This window comes from Gallus gallus, chromosome 1, assembly GCF_016699485.2.
Source record: "Gallus gallus isolate bGalGal1 chromosome 1, bGalGal1.mat.broiler.GRCg7b, whole genome shotgun sequence".
NCBI lineage: Eukaryota > Metazoa > Chordata > Aves > Galliformes > Phasianidae > Gallus > Gallus gallus.
This window is the reverse complement of record NC_052532.1, coordinates 192,384,606-192,408,800: the sequence shown is the minus strand read 5'-3', so window position 1 is coordinate 192,408,800 and position 24,195 is coordinate 192,384,606. Positions and strand designations below refer to the sequence as shown.

Sequence of the window (24,195 nt, the reverse complement as noted above, 5' to 3'; positions counted from 1 at the left end):
CTTTAAGTTCCATGGAAAAACAGCGGAGTCCTATAGAAAAAGCACTTTTCATTAACAAAGGGGGAAATTTAGGGCTTTGACATTGAAAACGTTTGTTTCTAGTTTCATCACATAAGTAGAGTGGAAATGCTGAAGGTTTCACAGAGGACGAAGTTTCAGAAACAGAATCACATAATCACCAAAAGGTTGGCAGAGACCTCTGGGTTCTTTGGCCCAGCCCCTGCTCTAGCAGGGACACCTAGAACCCTGCCCAGTAGACATCATCAGATAGGTTTGTATCCATCACTGAAGACCATTCTTTTTTTTTTTTTTTTTTTTTGTTAAAGGCTTTGATAACTCAAAGAACATCACCTATATATATATATATATATATATACAAATACATATGCATTTTTTTTTCCTTTTTTTTTGACATGTTGTCCATAGTTCCATACAGAGTGCAGGTCTGCAGAGCTTGGGCATGCAAAGAAGTGCAGCCTGTGCTGCCTGCACCACAGTGGGTGGGACCATGAGAATCTCAAAAAATGGATGAACTCCTCAAAGGCATTACCTCCTGTAATAACCTGAAGAGTCTGTAAGGCTGTAGAGGTGCCATCTCAGGCTGACAGTGTTCCAGTAGGAAATTTTCACACTCAGACCTCTTTCCTTGATGGTGTGGTTTGTTCTTGCTCTGTTCATGCTAGCATTGTAACACACGGATGGGGATGGAAGTAGAAGCACCATTTCTCTTCAGAGCCACTTGGACAGGAGCACTGGGTAGAATGCATACTGGACATTTATGCCTTTCCATTCATCTTCCCATTTGTCTCTTTTTGCTCTATGTGTGCTCTTTTAGCCACTCAAAGCCACCACGAAGTTGAGGAGCTGTGGGAATGCTAGTGTATCCCACGGAGGGGAGCTGGTCAGCCCTGAGAAGGCAATGCTGCCTCTTCTGAGTGGCAGTTGCTGTTTGGCTGATGTTGCCCCAGTCTGCACCAGAGCATCCTCACATCAACCGAGGCTTGTCAAGGGGTCTATCCCAGCAACACAAGCAGTGATGACATGGCTTTTTCATCAGCCATTGCCAAAGCCCTGAGTGGTGCTGCTGCTTCCACCTGGCTCTACCAGGGCTGGATGCCCCTTCCAACCCAGTTGCCTGTGATTCACTCCTGCTAAAACATAAAGGTTGCATGCAGCAAGGGGTAGTGGTGATTAGGACATTGGTTATGGCATCAGCAACATCACCCTTACTGCAGACAGGAGAGACCACCAGAAATTCAGGGCTGTATCAGCGAGCAGCCCCAGGGAGGGTCAGCCCTGGACTCTGCAGCTGCCAAAATACAAATGATGGTGAATTGGAGGAGAAATAGTCTGTTGGGGGAATTTCCATCCCATCACCTTCCTCCTGGTAAGTGACCAGGAACAAAGAGGCAAGGCATCTGGAGCTGTCAGCCAGCAGCTACAGGGAAACTGGGACTGCATTGGGGTTGCCGACATCTCGCTGCTTGAGTAGTGCATGCCCAACATGCCTTATCTTGGGGAATGGAGCCTGCAGAGAAGTATCAGGCTGGGTTGAGGATGCCAGCTGTGGTGGCTCTGAGGACATGAGTTATAGGATGCCAAGCAAAGGAACAGCCTTGGCCTGGGTTCACATGTCTCAGCAAAGCCAGGAAGAAAAAAACTGAAGTGGATGAGGAAAAAAAAAATCAGGATTGAGATGTTTTCAGAGAGGCACAATGAGAGCTCTCAGAGTCAGGAAAAACACGTGTCAGCGTGATGGAGATGCTTGTTCAGGACCAAGGTTGGCTGCCTCCAGCCAGAGCCCCAATGAGAGATGGGCGATACCTCTGCCTGCAGGAATGGCCCCTGGCTACCATGGGGCTGCTGCAGGCAGGGAAGAGGATGCTCAGCTCATCTCCTTGTTCCCTTGAATTTCAAGGACCATTGCAAATACCAGAGCACAGAGGTTATGTGAACACAAATTACATTAGCATGCCGAGTAACTCTGTCAGCAGTTTCTTATTAAAGCATTTGGTCCCCTCTGTAGTGGGCATTTCCATTCAAATTTCCCCCTCTTCACTGCTAACAGTCAACTGGGCTCTCCATTAAACTTAATCTCGTGTAAGAAACAGTGAGAGGGTCGACTCCAGTATTCCCCTTCTTGTCCCACCATGCACAAGCTGTTGCTACTTATTAAACATTTTAAAATCCCTGCTGCCAAAGTCCCCTAGAGACATTTATCTGCCATAGTCATAAATGATTTGCCAGCATGCTACTCAAAACTGCATTTCCCAGCCAATAAATACAAGCTCCAGAATCAGGAAAAGCAGGGTTTGGCTTGCTCTAATTTTCAGTGGTATGTCACTGGGATACTATAACTACTTTTAAATTCAAATCAGCTTCCTAAAAATTAACTGGTTTTATCAGGTACAGCACAGTGGACTGTTAAACACGTAGCCTCATGTACTGAAACACTACACATTTAATGAAGTAATGCCATTAGCAAATGTACAACATGGGTGCATTAAATCCACCTATAGAACAGCTCTACGTATGAGAGAGTATTTATTTTAGCTTTTCTCAATAGAGCAGGAGTCCCTTTCTTGGCTTTTGCTAGGTTTTAACTAAAACCAGGATTTGCACACACACACAAAAACAAACAAAAAGTATCTACTCTCATAATAAAAAAAGACTGATTTTTTTTCTTTTTTTATTCCAGTTCAGGAAGGAAGAGAATCATCTTGCAAGTTAATATAATCAGCTCCTTCGCCTCTATCATCTACTTCTGCTCAGCAGGAGCCCCCAAAAAACACTTTTAAGTCCCAAGTGAAACGTGAAAACTACTTGTAACGTCTCTTTTGAGGCACATGATTCAGACGGTCGCTTTCGGAGTTCAGGAATCAGTGTCATCTTCCTTTTCCTTTCTTCTCAGGAAGAGCTCTCTGGCACGCCATGGGCTCTCCATGTCTTGGGTGGAAGGCTGTCTGTCCCTGCCCCAGATCAGAAAGGGTTACGATGACACAAGTTAGCACAGACACCCATTTCTCACTTCACACCTAAGGACGTACGTTGACGACTCCCCACTTCAAATTCCTCACAAAGGGGAAAAATAAAAAGGACAAGAGACAGTAAATTTCACTGTGATCACACTACGGCAAAATATTCCTTCTGTTCTTTGAAAAAAAAAACAAACGCGTGAAGGCCAAATTAAAGGGGAAAAAAAAGTTATGTTGCATGAGTTACAGTGCAACCGTATTATTCCTTCTCTTTCTAATTTTCCTCCCCCCCCCATTTTGTTCAGTTTAGAAAAAGGATTGAGTACAACACAGTCAGGTAAGTGGCCACAAAAGAGTAGCTGTCTTTGGCAAGAAGTCACCATATCGACCCTCTCTGTCACCTTCTGCCCATTTCACTCTGTCTCATGAAGTGGATGTTGTTGGCGCTGTCTGAGAGTTCTGGGTACTGCTCCACTGAGATCACAAAATAGCCGTCGTAGCCCTGTACCCGGCCTGTGTTTAGCACTTGTTGCTTCTCCCCTTCTGTCCACGAGCGAATCCCCTCCTCCCCATCCCTCAATCTCTGCTGTTCCCGGGCCCAAGCTTGGGCCACGGCGCGCTGCCGGGCCAGCTCCAGGACTCGGGCCTTCTCCTCGTCCAAAGTGGTCCCGTAGCGAGTGTTCAGACACAGCGCACCGTACTGCAGCTGGATGTCCGTGTAACGTCTAGTCCTTCCACCCAGCACTGTGTTGATCTGGGACACCGTGACGTTGACACCATTCTCCAGGGTCCTCCGCCCGCCACTGAGGCCTAAGATGGACAAGTCGCCCTCTGACGGGCCCTGCTTGATGAAGTAGTGCGTGTCCACCCCGTCGATGGTGAAGTGCAAGTTCTCTAGGTAATGGGCATTGTTCAAGATGGCTGCGATCCTCCGCCCGTCCTCATTGGCCACGCTGATGATGTCGGTGGCAACACGCCCGTCCTTCATGGCAAACTTGACACCTTTGCCGAAGATAGAGCCTCCGGAGGCGAAGTTCTTGTTCTTCTTGACCTGTTGGCACCCGGCGATGCTGGAGCTGTAGATCTGTTCAAAGCGCTCAAGAGTGACAAAGGCCTTCAGCTGCTTCTGCACTTCACATTGGACCCCTAAAATTGACTGAGAACAGAAAGAAGAGAAAGGTGAATTAGAAGGAGGTACCCAATGACCTGAATGCACTGTTTAACATGATGGAGACCAGCAGAATCATAGAATCATAGAATTTTTTGAGTTGGAAGGGACCCTTCAAGGCCATCTAATGCAGCTCCCTTGCAATGAGCAGGGACACCCACAGCAGGATCAGGTGCTCAGAGCCCTGTCCAGCCTGACTTTGAATGTCTCCAACAACATTTAATGAAAATCTCCACAGTTTGTTTTTTTTTTCCACCTCGCCTTTTTTTAGATTTTCAATTCTTTGTAGTGGAAGAGGGCTGTTGTCTGGTTATTCCCCCTGATACTCGACGTTTCAATAAATAGAATTGTATTTACACTTACAGACTGAAGGAGGTAAATGGAAAAATGAGTTTTTGCCTTAATGCTGTGAGGGTCTAGTTTGGACTCTGACAGCTGAGCTATTATTTTGTGCCTCAGTGTTGTCCATCTGTAAATAAGAAATCGTTCCTAGAGAATGTGGGGGCCATTATGCTTTATAAAATGCTTTGAGGTTTCTGTGTCAAAGTATTAAAGTATTTGTAACAGTTCCCTCTATCTTAATTTCTCTTTGTGCCACCTTTCAAAGCCTTGCATTGAAGGTATGACCCTCAAAGTTGCCTCAACCCCTCTATATCCCATTCTAGCTTGGCCAAAGCAGGTTGTTCAAAATGCAAGGAGGAACCTAAATCCAACCATTGCCCACAAACTCTGTATAATGTTCCACACCTTTGAGTTTTGGCCTATACGGAAGGAACACTGCAGGGATACAACAGCCTGGATCATTTGTAGTCAGGTACAATACAAAGTCACTTTTGCTGTTAGCGTATAATGGAGCAAGCACAGAGCGAGTCAGAAGCTCATCATTACTGCAAAATGTCTCTGGAAATGCTCTCATCAATTCATGGCAGCGCAGTCTTCTTACAGACCCCTGCTCATGAACAATTATTTGCTCAAATTTCACAAAAGCAAGAGGATGCTACAACAAAACTCTCCTGGCACTGCCAATGGCTCAGTTCAATAATGTAATGACATCCAGGATTAAAAATAGGCTACAAAGAAAAGTTTGCTACATTCCAATTATTTTGAGGAAATTCAACATCCATGAAGGGTATTGCCTTAAACAGTCCACGAGCTAAAGGCTCACATCCTTCCTTGGGTGTCAGAAGACAATTCACACAGTACAGACATTGCAGCATGGAACTCTTTGCTATGATTTATAAAATGCTGGGGGAAGGGAAATAAACCCTCACTTCCATGGTGGATATTTCTAGGGAAAGGTTTCAAAGCATAGGGGAAATAAAATTGAGGATTTAGCATAATAACTCTCCTGGTGGTTGTGAGCAGTTCGCTCTATGAAGGAGAAAACTATAAGGGAACATAGGTATATAAGTTCAAGGACGTATTTTGGGTTTATTCAAGTTTTAAAATATCTAAAACCTAAGAGGGACTTTTGTTCACAGTGCCAGGAAAGATGGAGAAATCCCCTCCACTCCCCCTTTCCATTGCTAGCACAATAGCTGGAGAAGCAACAGGAGCTCTTTCTGGTTCTCCCTGTGCTGACTGTGGGGAATCTCATGCACAGCCTAGAGAATGACATAATTAACAGATGGATGGGGAGCCAAGTCGAGCTCCCCCACCAGGTGAACAAGAGCTCTAATTATAGAAAAGGTGGACATAATTAATGTAGATGTCACCAATGATGGACATGGGACAATTAGCTTTCTAAGCTCCATGAAGCACACTTATAAGTAAGTGTATATTGCACACCCTTGGTTAGGTATTTCATTTTCAGAGAGGCTTAAATGGGGATGTATTCTTCTCACATGCTTTTTGTAAGGTTTGACTCTAGGTGATCCTTTCCCACTACCAAAGTGTGCTGTGTTGCTCCTCCAACTTGCTCAATAACTTACACAAACAATGGGAAAAAGTCTCTGATTATTCACACTGAATCACCATTTAGTGCAGGATCCTTCATTCAAGAATGTTAATAAGGTCTTCTGCACTGCATTTCTACATCTCGGGGTAATGTATGTGCCACCATCTCTCTATACACATCACTACATTTACTGGAAATGATAAGGGATCCCTACAATTAATTGCAGCATTTACTCAGTATTACCCTGGTGGAGGAAACTTTGAAAAACTGGACAGTGCCAGCCATGGTTTGGACAAGAATGTTATAGTTCATAATGGTATATTCATAAATGACAGATGCTTGGACAGCGAGATCTTGCACGGGGCGTTCTATCATTCACCTTGGTTAATTTTTATCCTGGTTTATGTCATGCTGGTATGATTTCAGACCCCTCCAGCTGCTCTCTCCAAGACATGTTTCCTAACTGTCTAGGTCACCACCACCTAGCATCAGGGCCAGGGACTGATCCTAGAGTGCTTCTCCTTGGCAGCAGAGACACACTCAAAGATGCTACTCTAAAATGTTTGGGATTCTAGTGATGACAAGAACTGTACAGCAAAGTAAAACAGATGATGTCCTAGGGTTTGCCATTAATTCAGGAAGCATTGTAACCTGGTTGACACACGCTGTGATACAGAAGGTACCACAGCCAGCAGCTGTGACATGATCTACCCTCATCAACCTCCACAGCGTACTGCTTGGGACTCACTGGTCTGAGGTCTAATTTTTCAATTTTCAATTTTATGTCCAAATATTCTATAGATTTGACTTTAGATCAGCAATGGTCCATTGCAGAAGGAAAGACAGATCCTGAAAGTCTTTTTTTTTTTTTTTTCCCCTGAACTTATTGACACATTAATAGAATACAGGGCCTTTCTTTTGTCTAATAACAAGATGCCTTCATGGTATTATATGAAATCATACAATTTCCACAGCTCCACTGTTCATCTGGATATTATTTAGAAAGAAAACAAGCAGCACTCACCCCTCTCCTGGCAGGACTTGGAGGTTTAATGGATTACACATGAGCTAACAGCAATGCACTGTCACTTTCTGCCTAAGGATGCTTAGACAGGACGTAAGGCCAACTATTTTGTTGGTCCTCACTGCACCCATCCAGGACACATCTCCTCTGTACAAGAAAAGTATTTTTCCTGTTTCACGTGCAATGGCAGGACTGTTACTGACACTACTGGTGGCTAAGATAGAGATGAAAGGACTGACCAAAGCCACAGAAATGCAATGTTCTTGATTTCCAGCAGTGTGACCACTTAGAGGCACTGCAGGTGGGAAGTTTGTAAGGTTGGGGTCTTGACCACTTTCACTGGTAAAGAAACTGGGCATAGAATCATACGATGGATTGGGTTGGAGAGGATCTTAAAGATCACCTATTTCCACCTGCCCTGTGGGTGCACCACTGACAGGCTGCAGTGGATGTACAGAACTAGTACACATGGTGACACCAAGATCCACAGGCCTTAGTCTTGACTTCAGTTCTAGCCTCATGCAGCTGGTCACTGGAACAATCCTTTGGGCTCCACTTCAGAGTCACCCAAATGGTGGTGTCTCATGTCATTTTACACACTGAAGGGAGCCCTGCTGGCCCATCACTTGTTGCTTTAAAGTGGTGCAGGTCATCATTCTAGTAGTCATGAGGAAGGCCAGGAGGCTTTGTGACACCTAAATGGCATCAACAACTGACATTGCAAATCCCTGTTGGTTATAATGGAAGTCTGGACACCAAGTTCACAGGCAGAGACCTAAATTTTGGTGTCTTAACTTAGACAAAATCACATTCAAATGGCTTTCCATTGGAGACTGGTTACTGGCCTTCTAGTATATGCCCTTCTACATCATGATGTAGTCTCTCCCTGTTTTTTGTTATGTAGGTAAGTAGGGGAACAGAGGAAGCAGGAGAACACTCACAACATTGTAATGCTGAACATCATCACTTAACTACTATAATAACAAAACACATCTCTGTTATGTTGAAAATGAGCACAGGATGACTTTGAAATGACTTTTTAAGTGCATTTCTTTGATAAAGGAATGTATTTGGGAACAGCAACTTTTTAAAAAGAAAAGCAAACTCATTCAATAGAAGAAAAAAAAAATTCAATTCAGGCAAGCCAGGGCATAGCTAGCTGGTATGCTCTGCTGTTAATATAAAGGGGGTGGAGGCAAACAGATTACATGCAGTTCAAAGAGGCAGTGTATCCCTGACTTTGAAATTACCATTTCTGTTTCATCTTAGAACTCATTTCAATGAACTGGCAGGGAAGGGAAACAGAAAATTTCCATCCAAGGCTGCAGTGGTATACAGTATTCTCTAAAAAAATGCCACTGCTTTTAGCTACTATAAGGGAAGGTGTCTGTAAAATCAACATTAAGGAAGAAAGAGGAGAATTCATAGTTATTGTATTTCAATATTTGTTCTTAGATGTGAGTGACAAATAGGCTGGGTTTGTTTTTCCTCACAGCCACTTTTAATCAGATGTCCTTAGGTGACATTTCACTTTATCTAGTAACAACCCGTTGGAGAGAAGAGAACGACCTTCATCATTTCTTTGCTGCTGCACAGAGCTCAAGAGAATGGCACATTACAGAGCTCTCTGAAAAGCCTCTTGCATTTTCCCTGCACCTCTTGAGGATTCGAAATACCACAGCCAGATCCTATCATCTGTTGTTTTTAAATACCGCCTTCCAGTGCGAGACTGAAAGCTTTAATTTCCCATCAAGGATCCAAGATGTGCAATACGTGAATACGTTTCCAAGTTTCTCTGTATCCCCTGCCATTACACACAGATAGGTGTTTCTCCTACTGCCATATGGGTTACAACGCAGAAAGTCAGTTCTTTTGAAATAACTGGCCCAAGCCATGGCTCCTTTCACTGTCTTTGAGATCTCAACTCTCTTCTCCACATCAGATTGAGTGAAAACTGGCTAAAACATTGGCAAAATGTAACAAGTGGCTGATGGACAGACATGGAGATGGCCCAAGCCCAGGACAAAGCCACAAACCCCATGAATGATGAGCACTGGAAGAGCCAATTCCTCAAAAAGGAAGGAATGTCCTTGGGAGAGGCCATGCAGAAAGCCCAGCAAAATGCAGAATGCCTCCAAAATTCTGGTCCATAAGGGATGTGGGAATCTGGTCCTGCAAAGAACAGCACTCTTCCTGGAGGCACAGCGCTCATGGGGTGGAGAGAAGCACAGATAATATGAGGTTTTTAAGAACTGTGGAGATGTGTCACTGAGGGACATGGCAGCCATGGTGGGGATGGGTTGATGGTTGGACTCCATGACCTTAGAGGTCTTTTCCAACCTTAGTGATTCTGTGCTTCTGTGATGTAGCTAACAAGATATGCACTGCTTCACCAACATCCCACCTTGCACATAGAGTTGTTTTGGCTCCAGCAATTACCTGACAGTTCAACAAGACAAAAGGGAAGGGGGCGAAAAAGAAAAAAAAACCACAAGAAATTGGATTCAGGTGCAGCAGCTTCACAATAAGCCAGGGGTCACCCAGCATCCCCTGTGGCCAATAACACAGAATTTGTTCAACAAACAAGTTAGTTACAGCCTCATGGTTGCAGGGAGGGTGGGGGGAAAGTGCTGCACCACAGTGTATTGGATTCTAAATGTCACTGCAGAGCTGCAGGGGGTTAGCACAAGGTTTATGACATGCTGAGCCTGGTGGAGGCTCAAAGCCGGAATTACCTCTCCCATCTTGCAGCCCTGTGAGGCAAGCACCAAAAATGTTTGGAAGGAGATGCTAAGCCCCTCTGGTTATGCACGCTGAAGGGACACGATGCAGCCATTTGCAAGGAGTTGGCTGCTCTGCTGTTATGCTCTGGCTATTCATTCCTCTCTGATTAAAAGAACCCACTCAATCTGCCGTCTGAGGCTTTGATCAGTGGAGCCAGAGGAGTAACGCACATTTTCTTTGGTCTGTCACAAGGGGGGATGTGACCCAGAGAAACTAGGGATTGGAAGAAGCAGAGATGAGAGAGCTGTGGTACGTCATGTAGAGAATATCCCTGGATTTCAGACAGAATGGGCATTGTCCAGTGTCTTGTCCAGGCTACTTTTAAATGATAAAAGATCTGCGGCTTCTTCCAAATGCTCTGGAAAGCCATTCTGCAGTGAGATCAGTCTCATTAAATGAAAATATGTCCTAAGCTTCTGTTTAGCTTCGTTTAATTTTGTTATTTTGCCACCTAAGACTTTCAAAAGTTTGTATTATATTCAACATGCTTCGTAGACTCATAAAGGTTGGAAAAGCCCACTAAGATCCCCAAGTCCAACCCCAATCCATCCCCACCATGTCCCTCAGTGCCACATCTGTGCAATTCTTGAACACCTCCAGGGATGGTGACTCCACCAGCTCCCTAGGCAGCCTGTGCCAATGATGCAGAGAGGACCACTATGAAGGAGCACTGATTGTTTCTGGCGTGTGTGTGTGGGGGGGGGAGGGGAGGGATGGGAGCAAACAGGACTGAAACATCAGTGTTGGATGCAAAGGTACGTTTAGGAGAAAATGGATCATAAGCTTGGGTATTATATGTGAATGAGTTCGTTTTATGTAAATATATGTCTACAATATGCTGGGTGTGACAGAAAGGAAGGGAATTCTGCTCTACAGCATTTGAGAGCCACTTGCTATCACAGCATGATCCTGCAGCTGTAGTCTAAAATACAAATGCCATGTTTTGTTGCTGTCATAACACGGGGGAAGAATATGAAACAACCTGCAACAGTTAAATTCCACTTTCAGTTCTGTGAATGTAAAGTGACTCATCTGGAAGCACAACAGCTGCAGAAAGCCCCTATCCACCAAGCAGGTCCCTACACAGAGCTCACTGAAGCTTCTTGGTTTACAGACCCAAAGGAGACAGGGACACCTCTCTTTATTGCTCATTCAGGCAGATTCACCTAAAATGGGTGGCTGGAAGGGAGGGCTCCTTGGTTTTATTTCCAGCTTCTATATGAGCAAGTGTCAGATTTCATCTCAAGCTGTCCATTAAATTACCTGGTTATTCAGTAAGCCTAACAGTAATACTGAAATGATATAATAATAACAATATTATTTCTATTAATTTCTGTATGTGTTATTATGTACTGCACGTAATAATTTACAGTCAATCTTTTGTGCAGCCTCTGAAGGAGCACTCCCTGTTCGCCTTCTCCTACACAGCTTTGCCTGGGGAGATGCAGTGTCACAGCAATGAGGGGGAGGAATCCTGAGGCTATTTCTCGTTTCTGAGAGAACAGAGAAATAATCTCTGTTAGCACTTCACAGTTTAATCTAAGGAAGAGAGGAACAAAAGAGGAGTCTGAGCTCCAGAACACAGCTGAGCTCCTGTGGCGTCAAGGTTTTCAAGCATCAACTCAGCCAAGGTACCAAAAGGCATAGATCCTTCTGTCCCCTTCTGTTATAAAGTGATATGTCTTAATTTCCAGGAGTTGGACTCAGTGAGCATTACGGGTCCCTTCCAACTCAGGATATTCTATGATTCTATGATTACTTTAAGTCTCTCTTACTGATCCATGAGGGTGGACAGTGATAGGACAAGGGGGAATGGTTATAAACTAAGACATGGGAGGTTTAGGTTGGATATTAGGAGGAAGTTTTTCACCCAGAGGGTGGTGACACACTGGAACAGGTTGCCGAAGGAGGTTGTGGATGCCCCATCCCTGGAGGCATTCAAGGCCAGGCTGGATGTGGCTCTGGGCAGCCTGGTCTGGTGGTTGGCGGCCCTGCACATAGCAAGGAGGTTGAAACTCGATGATCATTATGGTCCTTTTCAACCCAGGCCACCCTATGATTCTATGATTCTGTGACTGAAGCTGGTTTATTTTAGTCCGTCTTTCCTGCAACTAGCTCAGTACCAAGGCTGGGTTAACACGTGACCATTCAATTAATTCACAGTATCTTGTTTGTACCTCTGAGTGATACCTTGGGGCCAGGGAAATATGGCACTGTATTTCACTTACTGGTTTAACAGTATCTGTACAGGACCTCCAGAATCCGCTGCAGGATAGTGAGATTTCAGTGAACTCCTAGATAAAGAGCCCAGGAAGGCAGCTGGGATAATTTCCACTTGCTACCATTATCATTTTATTAGCAGAGATGTTAAAAAGCATATCCTGATCTCCCAAATTAAAGTTTCACAGCTCTCGTGATGTTCGAATACACAGCAACAGCAAGCTGGAATCTATATCCTAAAGGGAACTCGGGCTGAAGAGATAAAATACCCCCAGAATAAAATCAAGTGAGGAAAGGAGAGAGCATCCTGAGAGGGAAATGATTTTTTCAAGGTGATACAACAGATAAGCAGTAGGTCTGGGAGTAACCCAGGGCTCTCAGACCCTGACCCAGTGTGCTAAACTTTAACAGTGCCACCTCTGTCTTTCAGCTGAATAACTCCCAATAGAAAGAGAAGGAGAAATGATTGGGCTGTAAAAGCTTTTTCTTGCCAATTTTGTCATTGAATTTTGTGCCAGCGTCTGCCAAAATGGCTTGTGATGCAGGCCTGTTTTTAAAAGCATGACCCACTGGCTTGGGATTAAATCCAGACAGGTAAAATGAAAGTTAACTACCAGCTAAAACTTCTTTCTGGGAAGACCCACTGCAATGCTGAAAAATTTGCTAGGGAAGTACTGGGACTTGTTTTTTTTTAAGCTATTTTGAACCAGACTGAAAACTACTACTATTACTGCTACTAAAAACTGTAGAAAATGATTCTGTGAAAAAATTTGCTTTTATTTGTCTCCAATAATCCATGGTGCAAAAGCCTTGACCTTTGTTAGCAGATGGTGATAGGATAAAAAAAACAGTAATGCATTATTTCATTGAGTGATTACCAGGCAGTATTGCAGGAAAAAGACACAGTGGCAGCAAAGAACTTATAATCATCAAATCATAGAATGGTTTGAGTTGGAACGGGCACTTAAAGGTCATCTAGTCCAACTTGCCTGCAATGAACACGATTATTCAGTGAGATTTCATTACTGTAATGGAGAGAGACAAGCTGCCTTGGATCAACTCACTCTTAATCTAGGAGAACAGGCTGATAGAGGTTTTTTTTTTTTACAGTGATTGCAACTGGATACTTTGCTGATAAGGGTGTGAAATACAATATGTAGTTGTATGAATCACCTTGCTGTTGTCCCATTCTTGGGTTTTCATCTGCGTGTGGATAAGCTCATATGATGGCTCCATGGCATCCAGGTCTGGCTTGGGGTATCCAGGGATGACATTGTGTAGCTGGAACCCAAAGGTGAGTAGCCAACTGTTGACATCTGGAAAGGAAGAGAAGCACAAATTAGATTATCTGATCTCTCAAGAAGGGTTGCTCAGGAGATTGATACAAATGAGGACCCTGGTACATGGCACTGCAGCAGTCAAGACAAAATGATGGGTGTCTAGTTTATGTAATAGCTGTAAGCTGCTGTCCTACACAAAAGAGGGATCACTGGCACTAAAGGGGACTTGATGGAAAACCAAGTGATAAGGGACACTGAAGATTAGAATAATAGAAACATAGAATCATTAAGATTGGAAAAGCCCTCTAAGATCATTTAGTCCAACTGTCACCCCATTCTCACCATGCCCATATCTCCATGACTCTTGAACACCTCTGGGGATGCTGAATCCACCATCTCCCTTGGTAGCCTGTTCCAATGCATCACCACTCCTGAGAATGTTTCCTAACATACAACCTCAATACACTCCATTAGAGATGGAGCATATTTACTTGACAGGAGACTAGAAAATCTTCCCTGATTTTCAGTTGCACAGCTATTAGGCATAGCAGCTTGATGTTGACCTGCTAGAGGAAATAATGATGAGGCTGGCTAACTCCTTGGTAAGCACTGCTTCCCCCTTAACTTCAGAGCATTTAATGATCTCACCTTGTTTACCTTCACTGGATTCTAGAGAAGGACACACCTGCTACAGTCCCCAAGCAAGCTGGTCTGCATTTGGCACGCAAATAGCAATTGCAAGAAGGAGAGAGGTATGGGGGTAAAGTTTAATATCAGCTCCCAGGGGTCTTACATGTTTTGTGTGTTACCGGGATGTTAGTGATTGCTCTGTTCCAAGCTGGAGTGCAAGGGGCTTGTTTTTCATTTTGCTAAGCTGAATAAACATTGCTGAAAAGAGTCTGTAAAAGGGATCAAATTAAAGAATCAAATATGCATCTTTGAATATTTTTTCTTTGTCCCCCCTGAGCCTAAATGAATGTTTTGAAGAACTGGTCGGAAAAGAAATTATGGATGCAAATGGCAAATAAGGCAATTCCAGATGACTGGAGAACCAGGAGCCAAACAATCACACTATCTGTTGCTTGTTTTCTTACAGGCCAAAATGTTGGGGTTGGGCAGATGTCCAAAAAGCCCTTGCAACAATCCATGTGGAAGGAGGAGGATCTCTGTAATAAAAACACTTCTGTTCACTCTCTGTACAGATTGTTTTTGGAGTGCCTTTGAAACAGAGGGGCTGGGGGGAGGGAAAGAAATTAAAGGCTCGTTTGATTATTTTTTTGCTTAGCACTAAGCCAGCCTGCTTCCAACCCCTTCTCATGTGAAACGAAGACCTTTGATGTCCATATTGCAGACCAGGTGGTCAGGAGAACAAAGTAAAACTGTGAAGGTCGGCACTGGTGCAGGAATCATTTTCCAAGCACTTCACAAATGTTAAAAAGGACACAGAACAGGGATGCTGAGCAGCAGAAGAGTGCATAGCATGTCTGGAAGGGCTCAAGACAGGCTTTTTTTTTTTTTTGATGCTTCTCAGAAAGCTGACTCTCAAAACATTTGCAAACAGGAGCTTGTTCTTTTCGGGAAGAGGTGTTGGAATGCCCAGAACAAAAATAAAACCCAAAACAAAAAACCCACCATATCAGGAAGGTGTGGAGCTGAGAAAATAGAGGGGAAAATATTAATTTGCCAAGAAGCAGTGACAACTTTTTTGACAGAAAAGTACATTTCACATCACATAGTATTTTTCAGCTACAGTAACCCTGCCAACACATTTCACAGTAAATTCATTTGAGGGCAAAGAAAAAGAGTGCTTAATGCAGACACAAGTAATGGAAATGTCAGTTCAATCCATCAGGATTGCTGAAACTGGCAGTAAAGCTCTGTGCCATGAAGTGTACAATCACTAAAATACTCATGTTTAACAATGGGCCTCTCAAAACATAAATACCTGCTTCTCCTGCTCTTCCCTCCATGCGTCTCTCATTTGTACCCATGGGCTCAGAAACCTCACATTTGGAGAGCAAAGCATGTGGTGTTTGGCTGTGCCCTGGGAGCCAAGCTTCCCTATGGGCAGCGGAACAGAGAGAGGCTCCCCGTGCCCCAGTCAGGTGTGGCCATGATGACAAGGATACTGCCATAGCTGCTCCTGTCCATTGGGAGCCAGAGAGCTTCAGCAGAAAGAATCATTAATGGTGGAAAGATCAGTGAGATCATCCAGGCCAACCATAAGAAGAAGTGGCAGACAGCAGCCAAGCACCACTGCGCTCATCTCAAATCTTGACCTGTTTGTTCCATGCTTGGAGAAGGCACTGAGGAGACCACATTGCGGCCTTCCAGTATTTGAAGGGAGCATATAAACAGGAGGGGGAAGGGCTGTTTATGAGGATGGATAGTGATAGGACAAGGGGGAATGGTTATAAACCAAGACAGGGGAGGTTTAGGTTAGATATTAGGAGGAAGTTTTTCACCCAGAGGGTGGTGACATACTGGAACAGGTTGCCCAAGGAGGCTGTGGATGCCCCATCCCTGGAGGCATTCAAGGCCAGGCTGGATGTGGCTCTGGGCAGCCTGGTCTGGTGGTTGGCGGCCCTGCACATAGCAGGGGGGTTGCAACTCGATGATCATTGTGGTCCTTTTCAACCCAGGCCATTCTATGATTCTATGATTCTGTGATTCTATGATTCCATGATTCTATGATTCAATGCTCATGAGGGAGAAGAAACTTAAAACATGTATTTGGGCTCTGAATTCCTTAAACACTACAAAAAAAAAAAAGAACTTTTAAGACAATGGAAAAAATTATTCTGTGTATGAAATCTTAATGTATTGGATTTGAGCATCTTGCTGTTATCATTACAGCTGGGTGGGAAACTGCCTGTTCCAAGAGAGCATTTGAAATGTTGTCCTGTCTGAACTAGAACAGGAAAATAAAATATGTCATGAAGTGACTGTTCAAATACAAGAGTAGTTCAAGATGAGAATTTCATATTGAGACCTTTCATTTGGATTTTGACTCCTTTTTCTATTCTATTATTCTGTACCAACCAGGTTTGGAAAGGCTGAAAATCAAAATGGAATTTTTCTTTCAGATTATTTTGGCATTTGTCATTTAGACAATTTCAAGAGCTGTGAGAAACATTTCTGCTGAGAAATCTCTGAAGCTCAACCCTCTCTCATCAACAAACTCCACTCTGACAAATGAGCTTTTTCTTGATAGGAAAAAATATTTCAAAATTTAATTATGCCATATTTAATTATCAGTGAGGCCAACACACAGCATTTTAGTCTGCATCTTTTGGCAGATTTTGCTTTCCTCATGGCATCATCTTCGTAGCTCTGGAGAAAACAGCATTTCACTTAAAAAAATAACAATCTAATCCTTATGATTATTGCAGAAGAACCTGAAAGCACGGATGCTAATGGCTGGAAAAACAAGTGAATAAAACAACACAGGGTTTTTACTTTGTAACATTTTTTTTTGCTATTAAGCCAATATCATAACTTAGGGAAATGCAAATATTCTTGTTGCATATGGAAAAGTTGTGATAGACACAGCAAGATCATCTAACAATTAACTGTATCTCCTTAAGAGCTGTGCACATTTGATTTGTGACTGTCACCTCATTTTCCAATGGGGAATGTATGGAAAAAAAAGTCCCAACAAAATAGTTTTCTAAAACATTACTGCAGTGTTGCAGAAAGTGTGAGTATAGGATGGACATTTAACCTACAGAATGATTTTCTGTATAAAAAACACCTACAGTTCATATTTGTGCCATTTTATGAAGTCCCTGGGGAAGCAGCTCAGAGGTTATGTCAAGCTGTTGGGTTGGCATGCCCTAAGATCTGGCCTTAAAGTCTAAAGCACCCGTTTTTTATTGACTTTAAACAGAAACTGTTAATTCCATGGGGCAGATTAGCTTTGAACTACATGGTTACTGTTGTGTGCTCTGAAATGGATGACTATAAAAAAAGGTTTAAAGTCGCTGCTGCCATTTTGCTAAAACAAATCTGCATGCCATTTGTTTAGTTGTAAATAAATCTCTAGGCAAAACTGTGTAAACAGAGCCGGCCCTCTACAAAGAGTAAGGTTATCAGGATATTAATTGTATGCTAAACTTGGGATATCTGAGGGAATAAACAACTGGAAGCAATGTAAAGATACTAAACACCAAGAAAGAGAAAAGGAAACAGATTTGGAAATTACAATCTCTGTTTACACTAATGAATTAAACATGCCCTCAACTACTCTCTGACACAGGGGTCAACTGGCAAAGAAAAGCTTGTGTCCATTATGCTGAACACTGGAAAAACTCATGGTGACAGGGATACCAAGAGAGAATCCTATTCACCAATGGCAAGCTGGAGAACAGTTTGTGATCACATTAATTAATTCAAATGTCTTACCTGTCATGTAGCATTTGATATCCTGAGAGTTGCTGATGGGATTATTGTTTTTGAACATATACAGGTTGAAAGGCATGATGTTATTGCTACTCAGGTGCTTCCACATATCATGGTCTGGACTTGTCCACCGACCTGCCAGCACATCATAGTCTCTCCGTCCCATGTGGATGAGCTTTGTGAGGGGATCATACAGTCCTCCATGGTAGCCAATGATGAGCTGAAAGTTGGGATTGGTGTCCATATAGATCTCCCCATATGCTGTGTATAGTATCTGCTTAATCATTAAGCCAGTCCCACTGAAGACAGCCAGAGGAGTGCCAATGTTATCACAGGCTATGTAAAATTCATCACCACTGCTGAGCTCCATTGCAAACAGGTGGCCTTGGAGATCATAATACAAGGAGGTGATCTCTGAGCTTGAGTGGTTGTACAGATGGGTGACCTTGGTTGGGTTGGTCAGGTCTGCATAGAAGAACTGCAAGTGATGGCCATGGCTGGTTTTGCTAGAGACTCTCCTTCCTAGGCCATCATAGCGGTACTTTACACTCCAGCCACTGGCTTTGTTGTAGGCTTTGATGAGCAGACCAGCTGAGTTGTACTCAAAAACGTCATTGCCTCTTTGTTTCAGGAAGCCATCTTCATCCATCTTGTACTGCACATCCCCGAGTCTAGTAATCCTATCCCTGAGGTCATACCTGAGGGGAGTAAGGCGGGCACTATTCCCCGGACTCAACAAATGGAGGTTCCCATTTAGGTCGTAGCTGTAACGCCAGAGTGGTTTGTCATTGATAGACACCGTCTGCAGCTGGCCATCAGCATCATACTCATATGAGTACCGAGTTGTGTTTGCATAAGGTCCAACCTTTAGCTCTTTCTTAACAACTCTCCCCATGTTGTCATACTGCACAGTCATCCAGTACATGAGTGACCGGAATATCTCATACTGGACCTCCTTCATCCTGCCATAGGCATCAAAATGTTTCGTGTGAGTCATGACAGCAGTGGTGATAATCTGGTTGATGTCGTAGTAAATCACTCCAAATTTACCAAATTGCTCAGTTTTGCCTGACACATCATCATACCTGTAGAGATCTATGGGTAAAGGTGTCTCATTGATGACTGCTTGCATGCTGGTCACCCGAAAACTGTTGTCATAATTATAGTCAAAGCGTGCATTCACCATGCCTTCCTCAGTGAAGCGGAAGATCTGTCGATCAATGAGGGGTCCTATCTGCCTGTATCTGATGGTACACGTGAACCCTTCATTCTGCAAGTTTATTGTCTTCAGCATGCCAGCAGTTTCATCATAGGTGAAACTGATCTTTGTGGTGTCGTATAGCATCTCAGCTAACTTGGACAACTTTCCATACTTGTAGATGACACGTCTCCCTGTCCCCAGGTACAATGTGTGGAGGAGCTGCTCATCCTCTGTGAAATCCTGAATAACCGAGGCGTTGCCTTCTGGGGGTCGGTAGATGTTCCTGTAGTAACCAATGGAACGGATGGTTTCTAAAGTCTGCCGGGCAACGTTGGGCATGGTCACTGATGACAACCGGTCATTCTTATCAAACTCAAAGATGTACTGTCTCTGGCTGTGAAGGAGCAGCACCATGGACTAGGTGGGAAGGAGAAAGGAACAGATTATAATACTGGTTTTCAGGCAAAATCTATCTCAATTCCACACAAATCTGAAAATTTCTCCAATTCAGAGAATAGGGCTAGTGGGATAAATCCATGCACCCACAGGATGAAACAGTACGTTGTCATGTGTGCAGCTGCATGGCTCATCACATAACCTCAAACAGGAGTGGACAAGAGGCAGAAGTAGCTATTGCAGTGAGGAAGGTCTAAGTTTAGAATGCTCATCTGTTCAAATCAATACCATGTAGCTGTCTCTACTCAAATTCTCCACATCATTAGCTTTTACAAACTAACTAAATAAAACTGGTAGAGAGACTCAAGCAGTGCTTGAAAAGGTACCCTCCTGACATCTTCCAATGGCCAAATAACCCACTGTGTCTGCATGTTTGCTTATCTATGGCAGAGGAGTTGGAACCTGATGATCCTTGGGGTTCCGTCCAACCCAAGCCGTTCTATGATTCTATGATTCTATGATCTTCTATTACTCACTTACCAAACTTCTGCTCCTGTGCTTATGCTTATTTCTTAGGCTCTTTTTTTTTTTTTTCCACATAACAATCTACATGGATTGCATAACGCAAGGTGCAAATCAACACTTCCTGCTTTTAAGAAGCTATGTTACTGAGGTTTCCTAAACTGATGTAGACATAAGCTCTATACAAAACTCATGGATAAAAATATCAGCCCCAGCTATGCAGTAAGTGGATCTATGGGACACTGAGTAGTGTAACAATGAATAATAATACCAAAAGAAATTAAGTCTCCTGCCAATCTACAAGTGCAGACTACAGAAAACCCTGCAAAGTGTTTACAACAGTCTGGCTGAATTTGTACCTGGTGCTTTTTATAACATGTAATTCTTATGAAGCAGGAATGGGCTACCCAAAGAAGTGAGAATGTCAGACTGTGTGAGTTGTTTTCACATGGAAAATCCTACTGGAAGTCCCTACTGTTTACTCCTCTGACTTCACCTGAAGATATTTCATATTACAGTTAGCTTGGAAGAAGAATGCTGTGCCTAAAAATCAAATGCCAAAGCTCTACAGGATTTACAGGATTAAGACATGCTGTCAGTGTGACTGGGAAAGAATACTGCCCTCAGGGGCATTTTTCACGCTATTTTCAACAGATCTTTGGTAGTTTGGCACTGAAGTTCCAATGTTTATATTCATGTAGGCAGAATACACAGAAGAGTATTGTACCATAAGGCCCAGTACTTAGCTGATGTGAAGCAGCACAGCTGAAATCAAAGGACTGAAGCCCATTTCCACCAAATGCACCACCAGTGAGCAGTAAGAAGACTCTCACCTTCTCCAGATAAGTGTAGCTCCACGATTTGCCATCAGCAAAGATCCTGGATGTAATTCTGCCGGACTGATCGTACTCCATCCTTTCTGACATCGTGCCCCTCTGAATGCCTGCAATGTGTCCTCCAGGGGAATAGGTCACATTGACCCCATTGAGTCTGCTGCTGGGCGACCAGAGGCTGGGCCTCCCTGCCTGGTCATAGAGGATGCGCAGCGTGAACTTGCGGTGGTCATCATAGATTTTCTCTGTTCTCGTCACGCGATCGAAGTCGAGGGACAGCAGGTTTCTATTGTGAACCTAGAGGAGGGAGACAGAGAATTAGGAAGCTGGAAATTCAGTTACGAAGACTGCTCTTGTTTCACCAAACACCTCTTCAGATCACACTGTAGACTATCCAGGTGTCTATTGCCTCTGGATAACATTTTCAAGGCCAAGTGTTGGAGTAACAATTCTTAACTCTAGTGAGGACAGAAGCATAAAAACTTTGGTAACATCACCATGGTGAAGGAATATTGCCCATATCCCAAACCTAGGCTTAAGTCTGATACAGCAGATGTGGTATAAACCTACAGAAGATGTAATGATAAATTGTTGCAAGGAATATTTGCAAAATACTCTGCTAATTAAATAATAGAATCATGGAATCATAGAATCACCACGTGGAAAAGACCAAGATCATCCATTCAACCATCCACCTATCACCAATAATTCCCCACTAAACCATGCCCTTAGTATAGCAATCTGGGATTATACAAATTTTGCTTTCATGGGCATAAAATAAATAAATAAATAAATAAATAAATAAATAAATAAATAATATTTAAAAAAAACCAGCAGAAAAAGTGAATGTTGTGTCACTGTGGTTGAAAGTTGAGCTTTTCTCTGACTTCACTGCATGCACTGGAGGTGCATCCACCTGAGATGAAATATGGAGGCTTTGAGCACAGCAGATGTTACATAGAGCAGCGATAGCTGAAGTGTTAGTTTCATTGTCCTGGGGTTATTCTGTGTTGCATAATTACACTTCTGTTACCTCCACTGCCTCTGCATTTCCGAAGATCAAAGGTATCTACTTCAAAGGCAGGAGAAGGAATACATTTTGATTCAGGGATTGTAGTGCACAGCATTACAAAAAGGACCTGATAATAAAACTCATGTTTAGCTGCATGTGCAAGACTTATAAAACCACATCACCACAGCAGCAGAATATTGCACCAGGATGAAAACCCCACGTTCCCAGTATGAGCTTGCCAGTGAAGGCAGCTGCTTCTCCATCCCACCACTTCTAAACCTTTTTTCAGCTGGTGAACCTCTTTTTTTTTTCCAGAAAGGTGCAGAATTTTCTTGGGTGAATTGCAAATTCCAACAGCCAAATTTTTTCAGTTTCCTTTACTTTTTTTTCTTTCTTTCTTTCTTTTTCTTTTTTTTTTTTCTTTTCTTCTGTTTCCTTCAGCTGTTACCAATAAATCAGTTTTTAGGTCGCTTCAGGGTGTTCAGGCGGCAAGTGAAAATAGCCTTATCTTGCTCTGGGTAGAAGCAACACTCCTGACCCCAGCACAGCCCTCAGACCTGGTACAGCTTTGATCCTGGCTATTTCTTGAGGGTGTATATTGAGTTCCCACTATACTTTGAGGGATGTGGGAGTATCTGAGAGCTCAGCAGGAACAGAAATGTTGTGGTAGAGCCAATGGAGAAGTGGTGTGCTGAATTCCATATGAGACCTGAAGGAAGGGGAGAGGGAAAGCAGGACTGCTGCTGTGCTTTCAGTGCTGAAACCTGAGGAATGGGCATGCTGCAAAGTCAGATGTCAAAAGGAGTCTCAGGAGTGGAAGAGGGAAGAGGCAAAACCATGGATGGAAGAGGCAAAACCATGGATGAGGCCAACTGAGACAGAAGGAATCCGTGCTGTAACGGTAGAGTAAATATGATGTAAGAGGGAGCAACTGAAAAATTATTTTCAGTTTATGAATAACAGCGATAGAACGGTGGTACGCCTTGAGAAAAGAGGGAATGTGGAAAGGTAGATAATGCTCCAATTAAATGTGCTGCGGTGTTTAAAACAGAATGCAAATGGCAGCAGGAGAAAGGAAATCAGCCAAAAGCCCTTTGTAAGAAGCAAGCTGGGAAATAATTAAAAAGGTATAAAAACTCTAAGTACAGATGCACATGTGTAAGCAACGGAGCAATTTGCTATCTCACAGGGGCTTGGTGCTGTAGATACAGAAACAGAAGTGGCAATTGCTTGCAAAAAAAAATAGAAAAAAGAAAAGAGAAGAAAAGCAGTAAGGAATAACATCTCTGCCTTCCATCTATTCGCAGAACAGCTCTAGCCCAGCATCTGCAGCTCCTTCTGCTCCTGGTCCCTGCCAAGGGAGCTGGAAAGAGCTCTTGCAGGGTTGGGCAGCGATCCGGGCTGGAAGTGGCCTCCCTAATACTTCTGCCAGCAGCAGTGCCATGCACTGACTGGAAGAACCAAGTAACAGTGGTTCTCTGTGGAGCCAGAAGTTGGACTTGATGATCCTTATGGGTCCCTTCCAGCTTGGGATATCCTATGATTTAGTGACAACGGGTTCCAGGGTAGATCTTGAAGTCAGCTCAAACCTCTGTATCCCATTACGGGTGCTGTAAGTCATCCCACCCTCCCCACTCTCTGGCAAGGGATTTCTGCAGGGCTAGTTGGAACCAGTCTCCTTTTTCATGATTTTTTGTTAAATGATTTATTTTCTCCTGCTCTCCCAACACAACTCTTCCGTTGCAGTGCCAACATCCACCCCTCAGGGTGATGGGCAAAGTGAACCCGACACTGCCAGATAGCCTCTGAACAGAGGCTAAATCTTTTCATCCTTGTTCAAGGGCATGCCTCGAACAGAAGTGAATTTCTTGCAGGAGCTCTGACAGGGCTGCAGGCTTCAGTTCAACGAGCGTGTTTTATGGTGAGCAGCTAAATAAGGTGCCATCCTATAGCTCAGAATCCTCATCCTGGTAAGAGCTCTTAAAAGCTTCTGCAAAATGCTTCTGCCCCTTCAGAGTATTTGATAAAGTCTGTGATCAGCACAGGACTGAGGGAGAGTAAATATTAACCCATAGTGTACTTGACCTCCCTCTGTAGTGGGTAACCCCAAATTTACATTCTACAGCACTTCCATTTGATCCCTTAGTTTGCTCTGGAAAAGCAGGAATACAAACGTGCCAACATCTGTGGTCTCTTTAATGTTTTCTATGGAGCTCCTTCAGCTTAAATTATAATTAAATGGCATGCATTGATCTCCCTGGGTACACAAGAGCACAACAAGGGAAGATTTCTCATAAAAAGGCAGTGACAACCTTCAGCAGAAGAGTGCAAACGGTACTTCAGCAATGAGAACTCCAGGAGCCAACAACGTCCATGTGGTAAATGGCTGCCTACAAAGCCATTTCCCCAGAGAACTGCTATAAAATTATTGGGGTGACCATATCTGAGCCTCAGCTCCTTGCAGAAGTTCTGGAGATGATGC

At 43.4% G+C, this 24,195-nt stretch overlaps 1 protein-coding gene across 21 annotated transcripts in view; it reads right to left on the bottom strand.

Annotated features, from left to right (window-relative positions):
* Positions 1-2,443: 2,443 nt before the first annotated feature.
* The window catches only part of TENM4 (teneurin transmembrane protein 4), a 645,160-nt gene continuing 623,408 nt past the window's right edge, over positions 2,444-24,195 (bottom strand). For all 21 annotated transcript variants that reach the window (XM_046902783.1, XM_040646792.2, XM_040646975.2 and 18 more), the window contains 4 exons: positions 20,702-20,998; positions 17,753-19,367; positions 13,242-13,384; positions 2,444-4,131 (listed from right to left, as the gene is read on the bottom strand). In XM_046902783.1, coding sequence (XP_046758739.1) covers positions 3,373-4,131; positions 13,242-13,384; positions 17,753-19,367; positions 20,702-20,998 — 2,814 coding nt within the window. In that variant the 3' untranslated portion in view covers positions 2,444-3,372. The remainder of the gene's footprint in view (positions 4,132-13,241; positions 13,385-17,752; positions 19,368-20,701; positions 20,999-24,195) is intronic.